We start from the raw sequence: 22,333 nt of genomic DNA, 5'->3' as shown, positions 1-22,333 counted from the left end.
TTATGAGAATTTGAGGTCTGCATCCCACTGCTCTCCTGCTCCCACAGGGGTTCTCTGTTGTGTTCCCTGTCATGGCAGTCATCGGTTGTAGCCGGGCACCATCTCGTTCTTCTGGTCTCAGGATGATGTAGTACCTGGTTCATGTGGCCCTTTCTGTCTCTTGGGGTTGTAATCACCTTGTGTCCTTGGTGTTCTTCATTCTCCTTTGATCCAGGTGGGTGGAGACCAATTGATGCATGTTAGATGGCTGCTTGCTAGCATTTAAGACCCCAGATACCACTCTTTAAAGTGGGATGCAGAATGTTTTCTTAATAGATTTTATTATGCCAGTTGACTTAGATGTCCGCTGAAACCATGGTCACCAGACCCCTGCCCCTGCTACGCTGGCCTTCGATGCATTCAGTTTATTCAGGAGACTTCTTTGCTTTTGGTTTAGTCCAATTGTGCTGACCTCTCCTGTATTGTGTGCTGTCTTTCCCTTCACCTAAAGTAGTTTTTATCTACTATGTAATTAGTGAATGCCCCTCCCCCACCCTCCCTCCCTCCCTCCCCCTTGTAACCACAAAAGAATGTTTTCTTCTCAGTTTAAACTGTTTCTCAAATTCTTAAAATAGTGGTCTTATACAATATTTGTCCTTTTGCAGCTGACTAATTTCACTCAGCATAATGCCTTCCAGGTTCCTCCATGTTGTGAAATGTTTCACAGATTCCTCAGTGTTCTTTATCGATGCGTAGTATTCCGTTGTGTGAATATGCTGTAATTTATTTATCCATTCATCTGTTGATGGGCACCTTGATTGCTTCCATCTTTTTGCTATTGTAAACAGTGCGATTTTGGCCTTTCTTTTGTGATGTGTGCATTTATTGCTCTAAATTGTCCTCTGCACGCTGTTTTTGCTGTGTCCAAAAGGTTTTAGTAAGTTGTTTTCATTCTCATTTGATTTTAGGAATTTTTGATGCCATCTTTGACTTCTTTACCCAGTAGTTTTTAAGGAAGGTATTATTCAGCTTCCATGTATTTGATTTTTTTTCCTTTCTGTTCCTTTTATTGATTTCTACTTTTATGGCGTTGTGATGGGAGAAAATGCTTTCTACTATTTTGATGTTTTGGATTTTGTTAAAGTTTGCTTTGTGGCCTAAAATGTGGTCTGTTCTGGCAAATGTTCCATGTGTGTTGGAAAAGAATGTATACTTTGCTGCTTTCGGGTACAGTGTTTTTATATGTCTGTGAGGTCGTGTTGGTTGACTGTGGCCTTCAGATCTTCTGTATCTTTGCTGAGTTTCTTTCTAGATGTTCTATCCTTTACCAAGAGCGATGTGTTGAAGCCTCCTGCTGTTATTGTGGAGCTGTCTGTTTCTCTTTTCAGTGCTGTTAGAGTTTGTTTCGTGTACTTTGGGGCCCTGTCATTGGGTGTATATATATTTTTTATGGTTATGTCGTCCTGGTGGATTGACCCTTTAATCATTATATAATGTCCTTCCTTATCTTTTATGGTGGATTTTTGCCTTACAGTCTATTTTATCAGAGGTTGTTGTTGAGGTATTTAAAGTAAATTAAAATCAAGACATTTCACCCCTTCAGTATTCATCTCCAAAAAGTAAGAACATTTTCCAACACAATCACAATACCATTAGCACAGCTGACAAAATTAATAATAATTCCTTGTGTCACCTGAGATCCAGGTCATGTTCGAATTTCCCCATTTGCCCCTAGAAGTTTTTTATAGCTTGTCTGTTCAAAGCAGGATCCAATCATAGACTGCATGTTATATTTTACTGTATCTTAAACTTTAGTATAGATTACACCTCAACATAAAGAAAACAAAAATCCTCACAGCTGGACCAATAAACAACATCATGATAAATGGAGAAAAGATTAAAGTCGTCAAGGATTTCATTTCACTTGAATTCACGATCAATATCTGTGGAAGCAGCAGTTAAGAAATAAACAATTTATTGCATTGGGCAAATCTACTGCAAAAGACCTCTTTAAGGTGTTAAAAAGCAAAGATGTAACCTTGAAAACTAAGGTGCACCTGACCCACACCATGGTCTTTTCACTCGCCTAATATTCATGCGAAAGCTTAACAATGAATAAGGAAGACTGAAGGAGAATTGACACCTTTCAATTACGGTGTTGGCGAAGAATATTGAAAATACCATGGACTGCCAGAAGAATGCACAAATCTGTCTTGGAAGAGGTACAGCCAGAATGCTCCTTAGAAGTAAGGATGCCGAAAGGACAAATATTGTATAAGACCACTATTATACGATCTTGAGAAATAGTATAAACTGAGAAGAACACACACTTCTGTGGTTATGAGGCGGGGAGGGAGAGAGGGTGGGAGAGGGTTTTTTACTGATTAATTAGTAGATAAGAACTGCTTTAGGTGAAGGGAAGGACAATACTCAATACATGGAAGGTCAGCTCAACTGGACTGGGCAAAAAGCAAAGAAGTTTCCGGGATAAAATGAATGCTTCAAAGGTCAGCGGAGCAAGGGCGAGGGTTTTGGGACCATGGTTTAAGGGGACTTCTAAGTCAATTGGCAAAATAATTCTATTATGAAAACATTCTGCATCCCACTTTGAAATGTGGCGTCTGGGGTCTTAAATGCTAACAAGAGGCCATCTAAGATGCATCAATTGGTCTCAACCCACCTGGAGCAAAGGGGAATGAAGAACACCAAGGTCACCCGACGACTAAGAGCCTAAGAGACAGAAAGGGCCACATGAACCAGAGACCTACATCATCCCGAGACCAGAAGAACTAGTTGGTGCCCGGCCACAATCGACGACTGCCCTGACAGGGAGCACAACAGAGAACCCCTGAGGGAGCAGGAGATCAGTGGGATGCAGACCCCAAATTCTCATAAAAAGACCATACTTAATGGTCTGACTGAGACTGGAGGAATCCCGGCGGTCATGGTCCCCAAACCTTCTGTTGGCACAGGACAGGAACCATCCCCGAAGACAACTCATCAGACATGAAAGGAACCGGACAGTGGGTAGGTGAGAGATGCTGATGAAGAGTGAGCTAATTATATCAAGTGGTCACTTGAGACTGTGTTGGCATCTCCTGTCTGGAGGGGGGATGGGAGGATAGAGAGAGTTGGAAGCTGGCAAAATTGTCACAAAAGGAGAGACTGGAAGGGCTGACTCATTACGGAGAGAGCAAGTGGGAGTACGGAGTAAGGTGTATATAAACTTATATGTGACGGTCTGACTTGATTTGTAAACGTTCACTTGAAGCTCAATAAAAGTTAATAAAAAAAAAATTTATTGTACAATTAAAAAAAAAGTAAGGATGCCGAGACTTCATCTCACATCCTTTGGGCATGTTATCAGGAGGGATCAGTCCCTGGAGAAGGACATCACGCTTGGTAGAGGGCCAGTGAAAAAGAGGAAGACCCTCAACAACATGGATTGACACAGGGGCTACAACAATGGCCTCAAGCATAACAAGGATTGTGGCGATGGCACGGGACCAGGCAGTGTTTTGTTCTGTTGTACATAGGGTTGCTCTGAGTTGGCAGCAACTCATGGCACCTAACAACAACAGTAACTTTGAAAATCTAGTACAGTTCCTTCCCCCCAACTCTGTTTTGTTTTATATGACACTGACTTGTGAAAAGAGCTCTTGATCTTTTCAGTAGAAATTACGATGTTTTTCATAGATTCCTTCTGTGGTATAGCTAAATTTCTTGTGTGCTTTTGTATTAGTTACTGTTAACATGTTTTTGTTTGTTCTTTATATTTCATCATCAAACTTACTCCAGTAGCTTAGAAATTGATTCACATCTGATCTTGACCAGTAGTCTTTCATTATATTCATTTCTTTTTATTCTCAAATTTCTTCTTTTGGGTTTGTACAGAATTTTTTTTGCTTATAATGGGTGCAAAATTACAAAGGTAGGTTCTGAATATTATGTATTAGATTAATAAAAATCTTAATAAATATTCTTCATGTTCAGTTTGCAGAGAAGTTCCTGGAAGTGAAAGAAGCTGCAAGACTAGCCAGAGACAGGTCCCAGGAGAAAATTGAGACCTCTAGTAATCATTCCCAAGTAAGTAATTTGTCCATAAAATAAATCTGTGATCAGTGATTAAGACTCATTTGCTGTTGCTTTTGGCAGGAAGTAGGGAATTCTAGCAGTAGGGCATTTGAAAGCCTTCTCAACTATTAACCTGCTGACAATGAGGAGAATGTGATATGTTTTTATGTGACTTTTGGGCTTTTCAGAATGTGCTGCTGTATTTTTGATAGAAACCAATTGATGGAATTAGAGTTAATGCATGTCCCTGCCCCTGAGAGACATTCTCTGGTCACTATGTTTAAATACCTGCAGGAAGGCAGTGTTCATCCTTGCTAGGTTAGGAGGTGGAATCTATATGAAAGATGCCCCGTCTGGAGACCCAGGTACCTTGTGCCTATGAGACAAAACTTGATGGGTGCCAGAGAGCCCTCATGTCTCTTCCTATTTTAATAAAACTCAGGTGAGAGATGGTATGCCAATAGGTCTGTCTTAACCAAAGGACAGGCTTTGCCAGGATCTGAGTAGCCTGTCTGCTTAAAGTGTGATGATTGACTGAAAAAGACCTATTTTAACCTGAAATAAAAATAGCTGCATTCTTTTTTTTTTAATTTTTATTGTGCTTTAAGTGAAAGTTTATAAATCGTCAGTCTCTCATACAAAAATTTATATACACCTTGTTATATACTCCTAGTTGCTTTCCCCCTAATGAGACAGCATGCTCCTTCTCTCCACACTATATTCCCCGTGTCCATTCAGCCAGCTTATGACGCCCTCTGCCTTCTCCTCTCCCCTCCAGACAGGAGCTGCCCACATAGTCTCACGTGTCTGCTTGATCCAAGAAGCTCACTGCTCACCAGTATCATTTTCTAACCTATAGTCCAGTCCAATCCCTGTCTGAGGAGTTGGCTTTGGGAATGGTTCCTGTCCTGGGCTAACAGAAGATCTGGGGACCATGACCTCCGGGGTCCTTCTAGTCTCAGTCAGACCATTAAGCCTGGTCTTTTTACGAGAATTTGAGGTCTGCATCTTACTGCTCTCCTGCTCCTTTAGGAGTTCTTTGTTGTGTTCCCTGTCAGGGCAGTCATCAGTTGTAGCCAGGTACCATCTAGTTCTTCTGGTCTCAGGCTGATGTGGTCTCTGGTTTATGTGACCCTTTCTGTCTCTTGGGCTCATAATTACCTTATGTCTTTGGTGTTCTTCATTCTCTTTAGCTCCAGGTAGATTGAGACCCATTGATGCATCTTAGATGGCCGCTTGCTAGCCTTTAAGACCCCAGACAGCACTCTCCAAAGTGGAATGCAGAATGTTTTCTTAATAGATTTTGTTATGCCAGGTGACCTAGATGTCCCCCGAAACCATGGTCCCCAAACGCCCGCCCCTGCTACATTGGCCTTCGAAGCATTCAGTTTACTCAGGAAGCTTCTTTGTGTTTGGTTAAGTCCAGTTGTGCTGACCTCTCCTGTATTGTGTGTTGTCATCACCTTCACCTAAAATAGTTCTTGTCTACTATCTAATTAGTGAATAACCCTCTCCCTCCCACCCTCCCCACTCTGGTAACCATCAAAGAATATTTTTTTCTCTGTTTAAACTATTTCTCAAGCTCTTATAATAGTGGTTTCATACAATATATCTTTTTGCAACTAATTTCACTCAGCATAATGCCTTCTAGATTCCTCCATGTTATGAAATGGTTCGTGGATTCATCATTATTCTTTATCGATGTCTATTATTCCATTGTGTGAATATACCATAATTTATTTATCCATTCATCCATTGATGAGCACCTTGGTTGCTTCCATCTTTTTGCTATTTTAAACAGTGCTGCAGTGAACATGGGCGTGCATATATCTGTTCAGATAAAGGCTCTTATTTCTCTACATTCTTGATGTCTAGATTGGTTATGTTGGTTGGTTATGTTGGGCGTGATGAAGGCTTGACCTAGCAACAAGGTTATTTGTAGAGAGACAAGGAAAGAATATCAGGAGCGAACATTTGGGGTCAGGAATAAGCATGATGAATTAGCAAGATAGCAAGGCACCTGCCTGGCTGGGGCAGAAGGTGGGCTGTAGGAATCATGGAGATGTGCTTACAGATATTGTGAATGGCCTGGAATTATTTATCATTGGGTAGTTTATTATTTATTCGGTATTTATTTATTATTGGGTAGTTGGGGAACATTGGAGGTGTTTTATGAATATTGATCTAGGAGTGACAGGAGGGTTGCACATGGGTGGTGCAGAAATCATCAGGGAGTGGCTAAAGGCAGGAAGATTGGCCAGGAGCCTGTGGGGTGGAGAATGGCGGGGCCAGGGCAGACGTGGGGGCAACAAGGAAGCGGGGTGGTGTAGGGGACAGCTCATAGGAAGAGAATCAGGAGGCCTGGGCAATTTTGAATGGTCAAGATCAACACTCTGAACTTGACCATCAGCCTTGCAGAAACATAGCTGAAGCTTTGGGTAGAGCAAGAAACAGTGGGGTTAGAGAGGAAAAGCTTGAGCCTTAGAAAATGGATACAGTTAAGGGAAGAGAAGTAGCAAAAAAAGGCAAAGGAGAAATTCCAATACCACCAAACCCAAGGAAGGAGCACACTCAGGGTGGCAGTGCTGTAGAGAGAAGGGTAGCCCTGGGTTTGTCAGCCACTGTGGCTAATCCTTAGGGCAGGAGTTTTGGTGGCTCAGAACTTACGTCTATCTTGAGTTATAGTGCAACACCTTGTCCTGGGCTCATCATATAAAAGGTACACTATGTGGATTTATTGAAATTAATGTGTGTTAGACTTCAGGTGGACAGGAATTTTCCTGAACCTTTCCTAAATAATCTTGAATGTGATGTAAATGATGCTATTAAATTAGTATACTAATTACCCTACTGGGACCCCTGGTGGCACAGTGGTTAAGAGTTACCAGAAGGCTGGCAGTGCGAATTCACTAGCCACTCCTTGGAAACCCTGTGAGGCAGTTGTGCCCTGCCCTGTAGGGTCGATACGAGTGCGAATCACCTCGACGGCAGCAGGTTTGGTTTTTTAGTTTGGAATTACCCTACTGAGTTACCTCCGAGAACCTATAATTTGGGCACCCGAAATGGTCCAGGTTCTAATGAGTTTCTAAGGTACCATCTTTTTCTGAATACCACATGCAATGGTGATATCTTTAAACTTTAATAACTGAATTTCTTTAGATGAGGTTTTTCTTTCAATGTTTGTTTTCCCCCTAAAAGTATTCTAAACTTTAAAAAAAATCAAGTATACCTATAAGATGTTATTTTATATACAGATTATGAATTATGTGTAAATGTCTCTAAGCTTTTGTTTTTATCTATCTTGTCTGGTTTACCCAGATGTAAAACCATTGTATATTTTTATTAGAAATCACATGATTTCTTGGTTTCCTGAATCTCTTAGGGAATGAACACTTTGGCCAAATTTTCAAAATAGTTGAGTATTTAAACAACCTAGTAACAAAAACATTTAATGTGGGATTTTTTCCTACTATAAAAGCAATGCATGTTTGTTGTAGAAATAAAAAAAAGTTACACTATAAAACAGGAAATAAGAATCACCTGCTCTATCACTTCTTGGAGATATTTTATTAATATTTAGATGTGTATCTTCTACTGTGGTTCTCTAGTATATTTTTTCCAATGTATTTTTATACTATTCTTTTTAACCTTTTTTTTGTTGTTGTTGTGATCGTTTCCTCATGTTTTCAGATATTCCCTTTCAAGAATGTTTTAGTGGCTCGATAGTATTCCAAGGTTTGTTTGATCACAGTTTGTTCCACTGTTGTTGTCACTGTTAGGTGCCGTCGAGTCGGTTCCGACTCATAGCGACCCTGTGCACCACAGAACGAAACACTGCCCAGTCCTGCACCATCCTTACAATCATTGTTGTGCTTGAGCTCATTGTTGCAGCCACTGTGTGAATCCACCTTGTTGAGGGTCTTCCTCTTTTCCACTGACCCTGTAATTGGCCAAGCATGATGTCCTTCTCTAGGGACTGATCCCTCCTGACAACATGTCCAAAGTATGTAATATGCGGTCTCACTATCCTTGCTTCTAAGGAGCATTCTGGTTGTACTTCTTCTAAGACAGATTTGTTCGTTCTTTTGGCAGTCCATGGTATGTTCAGTATTCTTCACCAACACCACAATTCAAAGGCGTCAGTTCTTCTTCGGTCTTCCTTATTCATTGTCCAGCTTTCACATGCATATGATGTGATTGAAAATACCGTGGCTTGGGTCAGGTGCACCTTAGTCTTCAAGGTGACATATTCGCTCTTCAAAACTTTAAAGAGGTCCTTTGCAGCAGATTTACCCAATGCAATGCGTCTTTTGATTTCTTGACTGCTGCTTCCGTGGCTGTTGATTGTGGATCCAAGTAAAATGAAATCCTTGACGTCAGTCTTTTCTGCGTTTATCATGATGTTGTTCATTGGTCCAGTTGTGAGGACTTTTGTTTTCTTTTTATGTTGAGGTGCAATCCAAACTGAAGGCTGTGGTCTTTCATCTTCATTAGTAAGTGCTTGAAGTCCGCTTCACTTTCAGCAAGCAAGGCTGTGTCATCTGCTATAACACAGGTTGTTAGTGAGTCTTCCTCCAATCCTGATGCCCCTTTCTTCTGCATGTAGTCCAGGTTTATTTGCTCAGCGTACGGATTGGATAGGATTGTTCCACTAACTTCCTATAATTTGAGACATTCTTTATTCTTTCTAATTTTTCATTAACGTAGACAACGCTGCGATGAACTTTCTTGCATATCTTTGTGTGTTTTATGATTTCCGCAGGCTAAATTCCTGGAAGTGGAAATACTGAGTTAAAGGCCAGGGACATTTTTATAAAGCTTTTGATGCATAATCCAAACTTAGCCTACAGAAGTATATAAGAGTTCTTACTCCCACCAGCAGGGAATGAGCACGGTTTTTGCTCCCGTACCCTGGCCAACAGATTTTTGCTTATGTGACAGGTGAAAACTACCTTATTGGGTTTATTTCATTTTCTGTTTCATTACTAGTGAGATTAAATATTTTCATATATTCATTGATTCTAGCTGTTTCTTCTTTTGTAATTGTGAATCCTTTTCCTTGTGTAGCTTTCCCTTTGTTAAAAATTCAGGTGTTCATCTCTTTTTACTGTTTTCCAAGAGCTTTATTTTTGAACATAGGCAAAGTGAGACAGAATAGTATAAACCCCCCTGGGTACCCAGAGATCAGCTTTAACAATCAGGAACTCCTAGCCAATTGTTTCATCTGTCTCCCTTTCCACCCTCTCCGCATCCCCTATACTCTAAAGCAAATCCCAAGCATCCTATCATTTTCTTCATAAAGATTTTGGAGTGTAGCTCTAAAAGATAAGGATTCTAAGAGCCTTTTAATATAGGAAAGGTATTAACATTTTGTGTTTAGTATCTGCTGCATATATTTTCCCCAGGTTTTGGTTTGCATTTTAAATTTCTTTATGGCGTATTTTACAATGCAGACATTTAAATTTAGTCAATTAGTACATCGTTCCCCTTTATGGTTCCTTCGTTTGCCTTTATGCTTATTGGAGGCTAAATAAGATTTTATCCAAGATCAGATGAGATTTCAGCTCCACGTGGTGCTATTTATTACAGAGAACATTTGAAAATAGACAGCAAACATCCATACTTGATTTTTGCTTTTTTAATAAGTATGTTGATCTACTTCTGCGTAGCCCCAGGATTTTTAAGTTCTTGTCTCAGCTTCTAATACTTTTTCTCTATCCCTATTCACTGTTTCTTGTTATTTGTTGTTTATGACAATCCCTCCTCCCCTTTTAATTTCCAGCTTTAATCTATGGTATTAGGTAGACCTTTCACCCAGGCTTACTAGGTTTATTGGTGAAGTTTGAGTAAAAAGGCTCTGAGTGACCTCTTGAGGGGCTCTCTTGTCAGGAAAATGAGCTTCACAGGGACTCTTCAGGGCCTTTGTCTTTGTTCTTGATGGTCTCCGTCAGTCTTTTTTACTTGTTAGCCTCTGCTGTGTTCTGGACAGATGAGTTGGTCCATCCACACTGATAAACACATAGCTTTTCTCATTATGCCTGATTTGCTGCCGATGTGAGGACGAGCAGTAATGTGTGAAGATAATTCACTTTGACCAGGAATCTGGGTGTGAAACACCATCTTCTACTCAGGCCTCCAGTGTCAATGGGACGGATGATGAAAAGGCCTCCCACGCGGGCCCTGCTGACACACAGCTGAAATCTGAGAATGACAAGCTGAAGATCGCCTTGACACAGAGGTAAGGGTTGTTTAAAATCCACATCCTATTTTCTCTAAGTCCAGTACTTCCCTGGAAGCCTTTCCTGCTGGCCAGGGTTTCAGGAAGTTGGGAGGGGAGACTCAGCCTTGCCTGGAACATCCAGCCTTGTGTCATGGTCAGAGGAAGGCCAGCAGGCCTCCATGGCTGACTGACCACACAAGCATTAGTTAGTGTGTGTGTGTGTGTGAGTGTGACTGTGACTGTGTGAGTGTACATGAGGTGTGAGGGCATGCGTATATGTATGAGTGTGTGTGTGTGTGCGTGTGACTGTGTGAGTGTACATGAGGTGTGAGGGCATGCGTATATGTATGAGTGTGTGTGTGCTTGTGTGAGTGAATTTTTGAGTGTTAGTGACTGAGAATGAGTGTGTGTGCTGTGTATGCATGTAAGGATGAGGATGTATATATTAAGTGTGTATGTGTGTGAGTATGTGTATGTGTGGCATCACCATACCCCTCTTGTGTCAAAAATTTCCCGCAGGCTGAGTTGGACTTCATAATGTGCGCTGGCCCCATGACCGTGCTCAGAGCTGCTGTTTTCAGATTCATACTGCTCACCTGGCCTCGGGCTCAGCTGGCTTCTCCCAGCCTCTGTGTGGCCCAGAAGCTGCACTCCTGAGCTTAAGCTCAGGCTTAGAGGCCATGATTTTACAGATGAGGAAACTGAGTCCCAGGTGATAAAGTGGCTCCTTGCCCAAGGTCACATGACTATTAAATTTTATCACTACCCTACACTGCCTCCTTTTCACTCAAGGGTACAGTTTCCATCTCTTCAGGAACCTTCCCAGAGATCATACATTCCACAGCAGGAACCACCAAAAGGTTGTACCCACCTCTCCATCTCAGCTGGCCTGGCTGTGCTTGGAGCGTAATTGCTGTGGTCGGACCTAGGAATTCCAGACATGTGATGCTTAAACAGGCTACCTGGCTTTGGACTGTGGGTCTTTGTCAGGTACTCCAAAGAACAGAACCATGACCAGCCTCTTTTCTTACCATCAGGAGGTTTTGAGAACTATTTTTGGTTGTTCAAGTCACAGTGGGCTGCCTGAATGAAAATATTTCACCCCTAAAAATAAGTATTTTTAAATCCCAGTTTAATGAACGAGTGAATTACAGGAATGGGCGTGAAGCCATTTCCTTAAATCAGCTTAAATTCTTTGTCATCAACTCTAAAATTAATCAGATAATGACATTTCGCTTTTTTTTTTTTTCAGTCTGTGAGATTTGAAATTGGAAGTATTTATTTTCCAGTCACATGAGGTCCTTGAGGCCATGAGATAAAAAAAATAATGCATATTATTCAGATGCTGTCGTATTTATTTAAAAAAAAAAAAAAACCTTTAGTAATTGACTCTCCTCAGCCAGGCAGTATTGATTAGGAGCCAGGAAGCTTTCTGATGGCCTTGTCTTCCCCATCACCTCAGGTCTCATTCAGCACCACACAGATGTGTAGGCTCCCAAGCAGGGAAAAAAGGAGGGCCAAAAGGGAACAGTGACAGGGAAATCTGATTCCAGTGTGTTTTCTTAAACTTCTTTCTCACTGAGCACATAAAATCAAAGATAAAACATATAGTTTTTGTGATAACGGAAGAGGTGTCCCTCAGACCACAGGGCTTCTCACACCCCTGAGGTGACATGGGGCCAGCCAGGGAAGCCCTTACATACACTATGGTTAGAACCCCAGTTCCGCCCATCCTGGATCCCCAGTCACTTTGTTCTCTGTCCTCAGGACCTCAGCTCTCAAATCTGGATTCAGCGAAAGGCTCTGAAGAGGCACAAGTTATAATGGGACCATTACCACCCTGGAGCAAGGCTTTTTTGTTTGTTTAAACCTGAGGTCCTTGGGCTCCAAAGAGAGGTGTTGGGAACCTGTTGAAACAGCCCATAGCTTTCATGAGATTCTCAAAGGGCTTCATCTACCACCCCCAGCCCAACAATTTAGAACTACTGTCCTTGAAGGGGAGTCCCTGGGTGCAAACAGTTAACATGCTTGGCTGCTAAATGAAAGGTTGGAGGTTCAAGTCCACCCAGAGGCACTTCAGAAGAAAGGCCTGGTGATCTACTTCTGAAAAGTCAGCCATTATAAACCCTATTGAGCAGAGTTCTACTCTGACACACGCAGGGTCACCATGAGTCAACTTGATGGCATCTGGTTTCCTGGTCCCTAAGGGAAAGAAATCTGGGTGTGAGAGGAGGGCTCTATGGCCTGGGGTCAGTAGGAAAGTAGGAGGGAGGTGGGTCCACTGTGTGGCCTTCATTCTTAGTTCTTCGTCTTTATTCTTTACAAGTTATGTTCTTTTCTAAAGCGATTCTCTGAGGAAAACAGCCCCACAAGGTGACACATTCATGCTAGAAAGAGGTATCAGTGCTCCTTGGCTCTTAGCATGTGGACTCCAGGGGTGGGCTGTGGGAGCAGCAAGGCTTTCTCAGGCGGGTGGAGGTGGAGCCGGACAGCAGCCACCATCTTGCTCACCACCTTGCCCCCGCCCCACAGCGCTGCCAACGTGAAGAAATGGGAGATTGAGCTGCAGACCCTGCGGGAGAGCAATGCCCGGCTGACCACGGCGCTGCAGGAGTCAGCGGCCAGCGTGGAGCAGTGGAAGAAGCAGTTCTCTATCTGCCGTGACGAGAACGACCGGCTCCGCCACAAGGTGGGCTGTCGGCATGGGGGCTGTCCTGGAGGTGCTGGGCCACGTGGGAGCAGGAGGGACAGGTCACTGAGGCTGACTGGAGTGGGAGGTGGGGTCACCCGCCCTCCTTTTGCTCTGTCCTGCCCCCTCACTCTTTCCTCTTTTCCATGGGCAGGAGAAGACTTCCTGCCTCTCCTCTTTGAACTCCCTGCCACCTCCCTGCCTTCCTTTCTTTCTTTTTGTTTAAATGCATGCACTCCATATCTTCAGTGCTTATGCACACTTGAATTCGAGACCTCTGAGTTAGTTCAAATGTTAGAACAAAAGAGGAGTTTGGGGGCAGATACCTAGGCATTTAAACAATTCTGATAGATCCAAGGAGCAAACTTCAGTCCTGTGTTACAACCATGCAGCAGCCTTTAACACAATTCGCCCCATCCTCCTCCTCGAAACTGAAACTCTTTCTCCATTGGCTTTTGGAGAAATGCCCGTGCTCCTCTGATTCTCCTTTGCAGAATTCTTCACACTCACTGATGTCTCCGTGCCCAGTCCTGCCTCTCTTTACCTGCCCCCACTCCCCGGGTGATCTCGTCTTTCCCTCCACTCTCTTTTATATGGTGCCACTACACTGATATCCCTGTTTTTCTCAGTAGGAATTTCACATGTGAATACCTGGCTTGTTATTGTTGTGGAACCAAGTTTTCTAATTCCTACTGCTAAGGAGAAGATGAGTGAATTGGGGATTTCATTTTCAGTCCCTCACAGAAAGTGCCCTCTGATACTTGCTGAGGATTGGCCTTTTATCCTGTGGGTCCCTCTGCTGGCATTTCTGTGGTTCATGGTCTTCAGCGGAGGGTCCATGGGTGAGTGAGAAAGTAGAATCAGGGAAGGGAGGAGAGTTTTCTTAGAAGCCCTGCTTCCATGAAAATCATTATTTGGAAGATTGCAAACTGGAAAGCAAAAAGGAACATGGCCCTTGGAGTAAGAGGAGGGTGGGTGCTGACAGCCATTGTTTGCAGCTCAGGTGTCCTCTGCTCTCCTACCTTAGCATCCTAGCATTTTAGTTTTTTCAGAATTCATCCCTCCTTGCCTCTATAGGGTCACTATGAGTTGAAATCAAGTCAACAGCAGTGGGTTTGTTTTTTGCCTATAATTAATTGCCTGCACTCTCCATAGTTTCGCTGAGTTGCTGAGGTAGTTTTGGGTGGGCAGAGAGTCCCCTGTTGAGGACTGAGGTTTCTGTGCTGACCACTTTTTGGTGATCAGACTGTTAATTTCACAGGTAGTTTACACTCAGGGCAAGGCTTTGTAAGTGCAGGATCTGGGGAGAGGGACACTCTCCCTTGCCCCGGTTGATAACCTGCCCTCCCTGGCCTGGAGTGGAGCCACTGTGGGCCAGCAGTCCATTTTACCATCTTACTTTGATGCTGATGGCACATAGCGCTGCCTCCTGTCATTTTGCAGACCATCTTGACTCTCCATGTAAATGTCCAAAGTGCTGACAGTGAGGGGCAGTAGGCCAGTCACTGACTTTGCAGGTTCCTTCCCAGGGCCTGGCGGATCTGCCTGCCAGCGGGATCGATTGCCCTTTATTTTTTTCAAGCAGAGCGCTGAATGCCTTGCTTCGTGTCTGAGTTCTGAAGGGGAGGGGGAGGGGGAGTAGAAGCCCCGCATCACAGACTCTGCTCCCGTGGAGGAACATCAGCGTCCCTGAATGGGAGGCATTGGGACCTCGATTTCCAGGACTGGAGGCTAAAGATGATGGCTCAGACCCTGAGAGTGGCAGACCCCTCTAAGAGGTGTCCTGACAGCGACCTCCCAAAGTGCCCAAATAGTGAGAACTGCTGCTGGGGACGCCACAGGCCTCCCCCGTCACTGTGGTGATTTCATGTAACCCCTTGGTTCCACTCCTACCATCCAGCCCACTCTGCACACATGCTTTGGACCTTGGAAATGCTTGGTGCCACTTGGCAATGCCAGGGGTATAGGTCTTTGCATGCTCATCCCACATGGTGAAGCCTTTTGAAAGGCACTGGGGCAGAAGAGAAAGATGCAGCCTGGATTCGCCATTTAGTCTGCACCCTTTGTCTCTAAGGGAGAGGCCCACAGGCCAGGCCCCTCTGCATGCCTCAGTAGGGAACAGTCATCTAAAGATAAAAGGCTTGAAAGGTCATCATTCCCATTTGGCAGCCTGCTGCGTGGCGTTAACCCGGCTCCCTACTCTGCTAGCCTCAACCCTTAAGATGCCACAGCCTAACTCAGGACATGATTAAAATGATGTGAAAGTCATGCTGGGAAGAAGCAGAGAGATTCAGGGGACATCTGGCCTCTGCTTGTGATGGCCCCCTTACAGCAAGCCAAAAGTTACATCCCGTGACTGTGAGAGAGCCGGAAGCCAGGTGTTATGTGTTTGGCTCTGCTGGTAGAGAGTGAGGCGTCTCCTGTAAGAGCAAACACAGCTCGGTGGTCGCATGGAGTTTGCTCAAAGCCACGGAGGAAAACTTATAAATGGGTTAGCTTGTGGTTTATTTTTGTTTAACATCCGAAGTTAACGAGCATGCCTGCTCTAATGTGTGATATTTGTTAAAGATCGACGAGCTGGAAGAGCAGTGCAGTGAGATAAACAGAGAGAAGGAGAAAAATACCCAGCTGAAGCATAGGATTGAGGAGCTGGAGTCAGAACTACGGGAGAAGGAGACGGTGAGTAGTGGTGCGCTGAGTAGTGTATCCTCTCGTCCCCTGGACCTGGTGAGGTGATCTCACCCAAGGATACAGCAGGTGGCCATGGGGCATGTGACCCGGCCCTGGGAGCTGCCCAGACAGCAGCACAGAGGTAGAGCCAGGAGTCATGCCAGTCGTTACACCCCACCCGGCCTCACTGTAGTTATCGTACAGTCCACTACTCAGATCCAAGGCACGTGTGCTCTGGAGCTCAGGCCTAACCGTTACACCCCTCCCAGGCTTACCGTAGTTATACAGTCATTCAGATCCAAGAGCAAGTTGAGCATTCTACAAAATATTCGGCAAACTCTTATAGACTATCTCTCATCAGAATTTGAGTCCTGCTGTCAAATTAATGCAGCTAGAGCCACTATTCATGTAGTCATTTATTTTCTGGAGGGCAGGACAGCCAAGTACACAAATGCAGGAGACCATGGGCAAGCTGCCAAACCTCTCAAATCCTCTGTATCCTCATGTATAAAATCAGAACCCTAAGAAAACCTGCCTTTTTCTGGTGGTGTATGGCGTCTCTGGTGACACAGTGGTTAAGCACTTGGCTGCTGACCAGGAGGTTTGTGGTTCAAACCCACCAGCCACTTCTCGGGAGAAAGATGTTGCAGTCTGCTTCTGTAAGATTACAGCCTTGGAAACCTTAGGGGATGGTTCTACTCTGTCCTGTAGGGTTACTATGATTCAGAATTATTGATTCAATGGCAGTGAGTTTGGATTGTTTGTTTTTATGGATTCCTTGGGTGGTACAAACAGTTAACATGCTTGGCTGCTAACCAAAAGGTTGGAGGTTCAAGTCCACCCAGAGGCACCTTGGAAGAAAGTACTGGTGATCTGTTTCCAAAAAATCAGCCATTGGAAACACAGTTCTGCCCTGGTGCACATGAGATCACCATGAGTCGGAATCAACAGCCATTGTTGTTTTATGGATTTCATGAGCGCTTAGAATGCACTGATGTTTAAGTATTAACATCATCGTTTTACTTACGCATACAGCACAGGTTCCAAAAACCACTGGTGGTTTTCAAGAATACATGACTTGCTTTCATGTGCCTTTTCAAATTTCTGTCTCACGTAGGAGTTGAAAGATCTCCGAAAACAAAGTGAAATCATACCTCAGCTCATGTCAGAGTGTGAATATGTCTCCGAGAAATTAGAGGTAAGGTGGGAGCCGTCCATCTTAGCTCAGACAGGAAGGCGTTTGTGGTGTTACATATTTTCACCACAGCCTCTCACTGTCACACTTGCGTGTTAAAGAAGAACGCTTTCTATTCATAAAAGCCAGTGGTAATTGTGTGCCAGATGCCATCTGTGCCCCCAGGTGCGGATTCAGCAGCATTTGTCTTTTGGTTTTTCCATCTATATGAAAGCATCCTGTGTATAGCAACATTGTAGGTGACTGTCTCCCACCCACTGAAGCCCCCACAGGACCACAGAAGCAGGAGGAGCAAGGGCTGCAGGGATGGGCTGGAAACATAAGATCCACTTCTGCTGCTCCCCAGCCAGTGACCTTGGGAAACTTTTGTAGACTATATCTCATCAGAAATCGAGTCCTTGGGCAGGCAGGCCTTCCTTGCTGGCCTCAACGTCTGATCCATATAAGGAGGGTTTGCACGTACTGCTTTACCTCCAAGGGTCTCTTGACTTCAGGTCTTTTGACATACACAAGGAGCAGTTTACTTAGGTATACAACCCCAGTGTTAGCTACTAGCTCATGTACACATATTCGAAAAGAATCTCATACCTACAAAAAAAAGCATTTTGGAAACTCTTACTTGAGAAGAAGAATACAAGGCTTAAGCCTCATTCAGGGATGCACAGCTGTCCCATCTTCTAGAGTTGTTACATTCACCCAGAGGGGTCTGCACTGGGTGAGCAGGGGCCCAGCTCTGTAGAGCATCTCCATGGTAACAGCATCTTGGTACACAGGCAACTGTCCCCAAGTCACTGTCAGCCAGTCCTCCCTAGCTGAGGCCCAGAGGCTGGCCAGGGGCTCAGGAAGCCTCCCATCTGTTCCCAGTTTCTTGATCTCAAAATGAAAGAGGGCCTCTGCTGACCACCCTGGACTGGGGGCTGAAACCCTTCTCACTGGGATTTCAATGTAAATTAGAAACAGGCTCCCTCAGGAAGGGTCTCAAGTTCAGCATTCTGTGTTGGGACCTGGTTCCTCAGGTCAGGTGTTGGTTAGCACTTCTGTCAGAAAACAGATGAGAAGGGAGGGGCACACAGACATGTCTCCTTCCTTTTTTTTTTTTTAAACTGTAGTAAAATATATAAAGGAGCGGTGGTTAAGCGCTCGGCTGCTAACAGAAGGTTGGCGGTTCAAACCCACCAGCTACTTCATGGGAGAAAGATACAGCAGTCTGCTCCTGGAACAGTTACAGCCTAGAAAACCCTATGGGGTAGTTCTTCTCTGTCCTGTAGGGTTGCTGTAAGTTGAAATCGACTCAACGGCAGCTAACAATAACAGTAAAATATATATGACATAAAATTTACTGTTTTAATGATGTTTAAGTATACAATTCAGTGGTAACAATTACATATTCCCAGTATTGTGCAGCCGTCACCACTGTTTGTTCCCAAAACTTTTCATCACCCCAAACAGAAATTCTGGACCCATTTTGCAATCTCCCCATCGCTGCTTCCCCTCTGACCTTAGTGGCTGCAGCCCTGTGTGATGATTTACAGCATTGCTAGGGATTTCAGACCCCTTCAGAGGCACATAGGTCTTGTGGAGAATGGACGGTTTGGCTAGAGCAGGTCTCAGTGGGCAGATGGCCCCAATCACTCTGTTTTCCGGACCTTTCTCCCTTTTATTTTACTCAGGCAGCAGAGAGGGACAATCAGAACCTGGAAGACAAAGTGCGGTCTCTAAAGACGGACATTGAGGAGAGTAAATACCGACAGCGCCACCTAAAGGTAGAGTTGAAGAACTTCCTGGAGGTGCTGGACGGGAAGATCGATGATCTCCATGACTTCCGCAGAGGCCTCTCCAAGCTGGGCACGGACAACTAGGACTGGTCATAGGCCTCGGCTGCGCGTTAGCCCCACGTGTGTGAGACAAAGTAGGACTAGGACGTTCTTCTGTTTGCATTGCTTCTGTAAATGCAGGCACAGTTTGTCGTGTTTCCAAACCAGTTGTGCCGTCCACTCAACTCCTCAGATTAGAAATCTCCTCTCGCTTCTCTGGCCTTGTGAGGTTGTGGACAACTGGAAGATTCTGACTCAGGAATCTAGAACTAGGTCTACCTTAAACGTTTATGTAGTCAGGGCAGGGACATTTATATCTTTTTTAAGGGCTGTTGCAACCATATGAACTGGAAAAAAAAAAAGTGTTTTCTAATCCAAATATGAATATTCTCTACACCAGGCTGTTTTGCTCCTTTTATTGACTGGCGTTCAGACTACTTGAATGTCCACTAGGCCCCAGTCCATGGGGGCATGAAAGTAACAGTTCCTTCTTAGTAAATATTGATGTGCTTTAAAGGAACCACAGAGGAGAGGCTTGTCCAGAGAAAGGAAGAAAGCAAGTTTCTGGTGGGTGCATTTTCTGGCACGGGACTTGCCTGCACCCATCAGTACCCCTCCCACCCAGTTTGTACGGTTGCGACTATGTTCCTTTTAGTGGTTTTCGTTTCTGAGCAGATGGCTGTGCTGTGGGAACAGCATGCAGGGAGGGTGCCTAGCACAGTGTCTGACACAAGTAGGTGCTTAATAAATATTTGTTCAATAAAACATATAAACAGAATTTAGTGTGTTAATCAAACCCCACAGCAGAGTTCATCCCTGTGAATGGTACGCCATCTTTGTTGTGCTGGGTAGTTACAGGCATAAATGCAACTAACTGTATGGCCAAACCCAAGGAATGCCTCAGCGGCCATGGAGCAGGAAGGGTGGCAGTGGAGGATGCAGGAGCTGATGCTAAGCCCCTGGGGGTCTCTGATGTTGGGACCACCCTTCTCCTATGGCCTAGGGGTTCCAGGACCCCTGGCTGTCTGTGGTGTAGGGGCTGCCTGGGTCTTGGGATCTAGGGTGGGATTCTACGTTGAGTTTGCACAGTTGAAGCCTGTGAAATCCCACAGGCCCATGAGGGAGAGAGAGTCAGGTCAACTGGCTGAGCCTTTGCCTTAGGACAGAAGAGTACTGCTCAGGTCTGTCTCCACCCTTCCCAGTGCCTGCTGAAGACGGTACTGGAGCCATAACCCTCTCTCCCCCTTACAGAGTATCTGAGGGCACTGTTGGCATCCTCTTTTGGGAGAGACTGGCCCATGCACGGCAGGAAATTTCACATCCCTGGCCCCACACGTATCTAAATGCCTTCTGGTGGCTTTGGCGCTCCCTTCCCCCTTTGAGAACCACTTAAAAGAACTTTCTCCTCTAGATAATGTTCTCCAACAGTTAGAATTTCTCCTACTGAATTTGGATTAGTGGGTGCACAGCCTGAGAAGGGGGATAGGGATATACCCAGATGTGACCTGGGCCCCAAGGTGAACCTTCAGTCTTCGGTTCTCCTTCATCTAGTTGAGACCTTCTCTCTGAGCAAGGAGGTCTTGTTTGGGATGGGAAAGGAGGGAAGGCTTTTGATCTAGAGCACCAAGGCACATTAGGGGAGACCCCATCGGTGGCATGGGGCCACATGGGGGCTTTAGTTGAGTTCACTGGACTCTTGGGGAGTGCAGAAAAGGGAGAGCGGAGGGAGAAGAGCAGACAGGAAATGGACAGTGTGGTCAGCCCTCTTGGTGACTGGGGTAAGATGGAGCTGGCCCTGCCCTTTCCCCAGAGTTTCAGTTAGCTCTTATGACAGTTGACAATGGTAACAGCTCCCTACTGTCCACGTCAGGACCCTGGAGAGCTGAGCTGGAAGTGAGTCAGCCACCACCGCTGTCTGTTAGGTGACTGACTGGCACATCTTCAGGTAACACATTCGTAGGAGAGGAGGGTCCTTTGCTAAAGCCTTTTGTGCATTCCAGTAGCAGTGACTTAGGGAAGAAAACATGGGAAGTGGTGGAGCCATTGCCATGGCTGGCTACTGTGTCCCTCTGTGGTTGAGACCCATGGTCTGGCCTCATCATCATTGAAGAGTTTGACAAGCACCTTGCGGATAGTAGGTGAAGAACAGAGATAGATTCTCCTTACTATGAGGGCTCACCTAGCTCTAAAGCTATTGCAATCTAAGAGTGAAAAGCAGTAGGGACACCTTTAAAGGGGAAGGTAAGTTGGGTTTGAAATCCCTGAGTGGTGCAAACAGTTTAGACGCTGGCTGCTAACTGAAAGGTTGGAGGTTTGTGTTCACCCAGAGGCGTCTTGGAAGAAAGACCTAGTGATCTACTTCTGAAAAATCAGCCATTGAAAACCCTGTGGAGGACAGTTCTACTCTGACACACATGGGGTCACCATCAGTCAGAATCACCTTGATGGCAGCTGGCTTTTAAGTTAGGTTCATCAGTGACAGCACAACTTTCAGAAAGCGCTGGACTTTCCATTCTTTCTACTTTAAAGACCTTGATGTTTCTTCATCTACTTTAAAAAAAGAAAAAAATTAGCGGCCTGGGAACAACCTGGTGGAGGCTTGCGGACAGTCAGTTAAGAGATTGGCTGTGTCTGGTAGCCTCTGGTGCTGTGAAGATTCAGTACAAAGAAATTGACCCTTGAATTCATCCTGGTGTTCACCTGAGCCAGTTTAGCATGCCCCCTTCATTGTCAAGTCCAGCCACGGTCTCAGCAGTGATGTCCTCTGCTCATCGTTGTCTTAGGCCAAATGCACTCGTGAACATCAAACCATGCTGAGCTGTCCAGGAGACTTAGAGCTAGGATGTTGCATTTTTGGTTTCTGAGTGGTGTCTCCTGATTCTGACATCTCCTTCAAGACTAGTTGCTGCTTCCTTGATCGTCTTGCTCTCTGCAGTTGTGAAATCTGGGGCCTGAAAGAGGCAAAGCAAAACTTGGAACCCTTTAGCCAGGATGATCCTTAAAAATAACTGTTTTCATTCCAGTAAAGACCCACTGCATACACTTAAAAGTTGAAAGTGGTGAGTGGATATGTAAAACCGCCAGAGTGACAGGTGAGGACAGCGTGGTCAGGCCTCGACGGCAAAGAACACCAGCGACCCTACAGACCTTGTGGGATACATCATTTTCATACTCTCCTACAGGCCATAGCTTTCAACCTTAATTTGCTGGGAGAATTGAGTGGATAGCATAACCTCATTTCTCAGACAGGAAGTGGAAACAGGAGAAGGGTAAGTGGCGTGCCCAGGGTCCCCCAGTTAGTCAGCAGCAACATGAGCCCTGCATCCAGGTCTCCCGAACCTTGGTCCAGTGTCTTTCTGTGAGCCGTGCTGCTGTCCTCCCCTTGGTGGCCCTTGGATGGCAAGGAAAAAAAAAAAAAAACTAACCTAATAAGAGCATGTCACAATTATATCGTTTCAGTGTATGTCCACAGCAAAGGACAATCTACAAATGAGCAAATCAGAATTACACCTGCGTTCATTACAAAGAGTAAGTTCCACTTGTGAACGATTCTGGTTTTCAGGGCTCTTTCCAGGAGAGTCTTGGTTAAAGTGATGTCCGAGCTCTGAAAGACAAGTTCTGTGAAAACCATGCTCACGTTGAGTCCTTTGTCGGTGGCATTAGCGGAGGTAGAGCAGTTGGGTCAAAACAAA

The 22,333-nt window shown here is 44.8% G+C and overlaps 1 protein-coding gene across 2 annotated transcripts in view; it reads left to right on the top strand.

Annotated features, from left to right (window-relative positions):
- The window catches only part of HOMER2 (homer scaffold protein 2), a 133,951-nt gene extending 111,972 nt beyond the window's left edge, over positions 1–21,979 (top strand). Inside the window, exons 4-9 of one of the 2 annotated variants that reach the window (XM_064267189.1) lie at positions 3,973–4,065; positions 10,185–10,291; positions 12,806–12,962; positions 15,531–15,641; positions 16,750–16,830; positions 18,498–21,979. In XM_064267189.1, coding sequence (XP_064123259.1) covers positions 3,973–4,065; positions 10,185–10,291; positions 12,806–12,962; positions 15,531–15,641; positions 16,750–16,830; positions 18,498–18,686 — 738 coding nt within the window. In that variant the 3' untranslated portion in view covers positions 18,687–21,979. Of the gene's footprint in view, positions 1–3,972; positions 4,066–10,151; positions 10,292–12,805; positions 12,963–15,530; positions 15,642–16,749; positions 16,831–18,497 lie in introns of both variants that reach the window. The other variant, XM_064267188.1, reaches the window with a different exon arrangement.
- The last annotated feature ends 354 nt before the right edge of the window (positions 21,980–22,333 follow it).

This window comes from Loxodonta africana, chromosome 13 (assembly GCF_030014295.1).
Source record: "Loxodonta africana isolate mLoxAfr1 chromosome 13, mLoxAfr1.hap2, whole genome shotgun sequence".
In the NCBI taxonomy this organism is placed as follows: Eukaryota; Metazoa; Chordata; class Mammalia; order Proboscidea; family Elephantidae; genus Loxodonta; species Loxodonta africana.
This window is presented reverse-complemented; position numbering and strand designations above follow the sequence as displayed.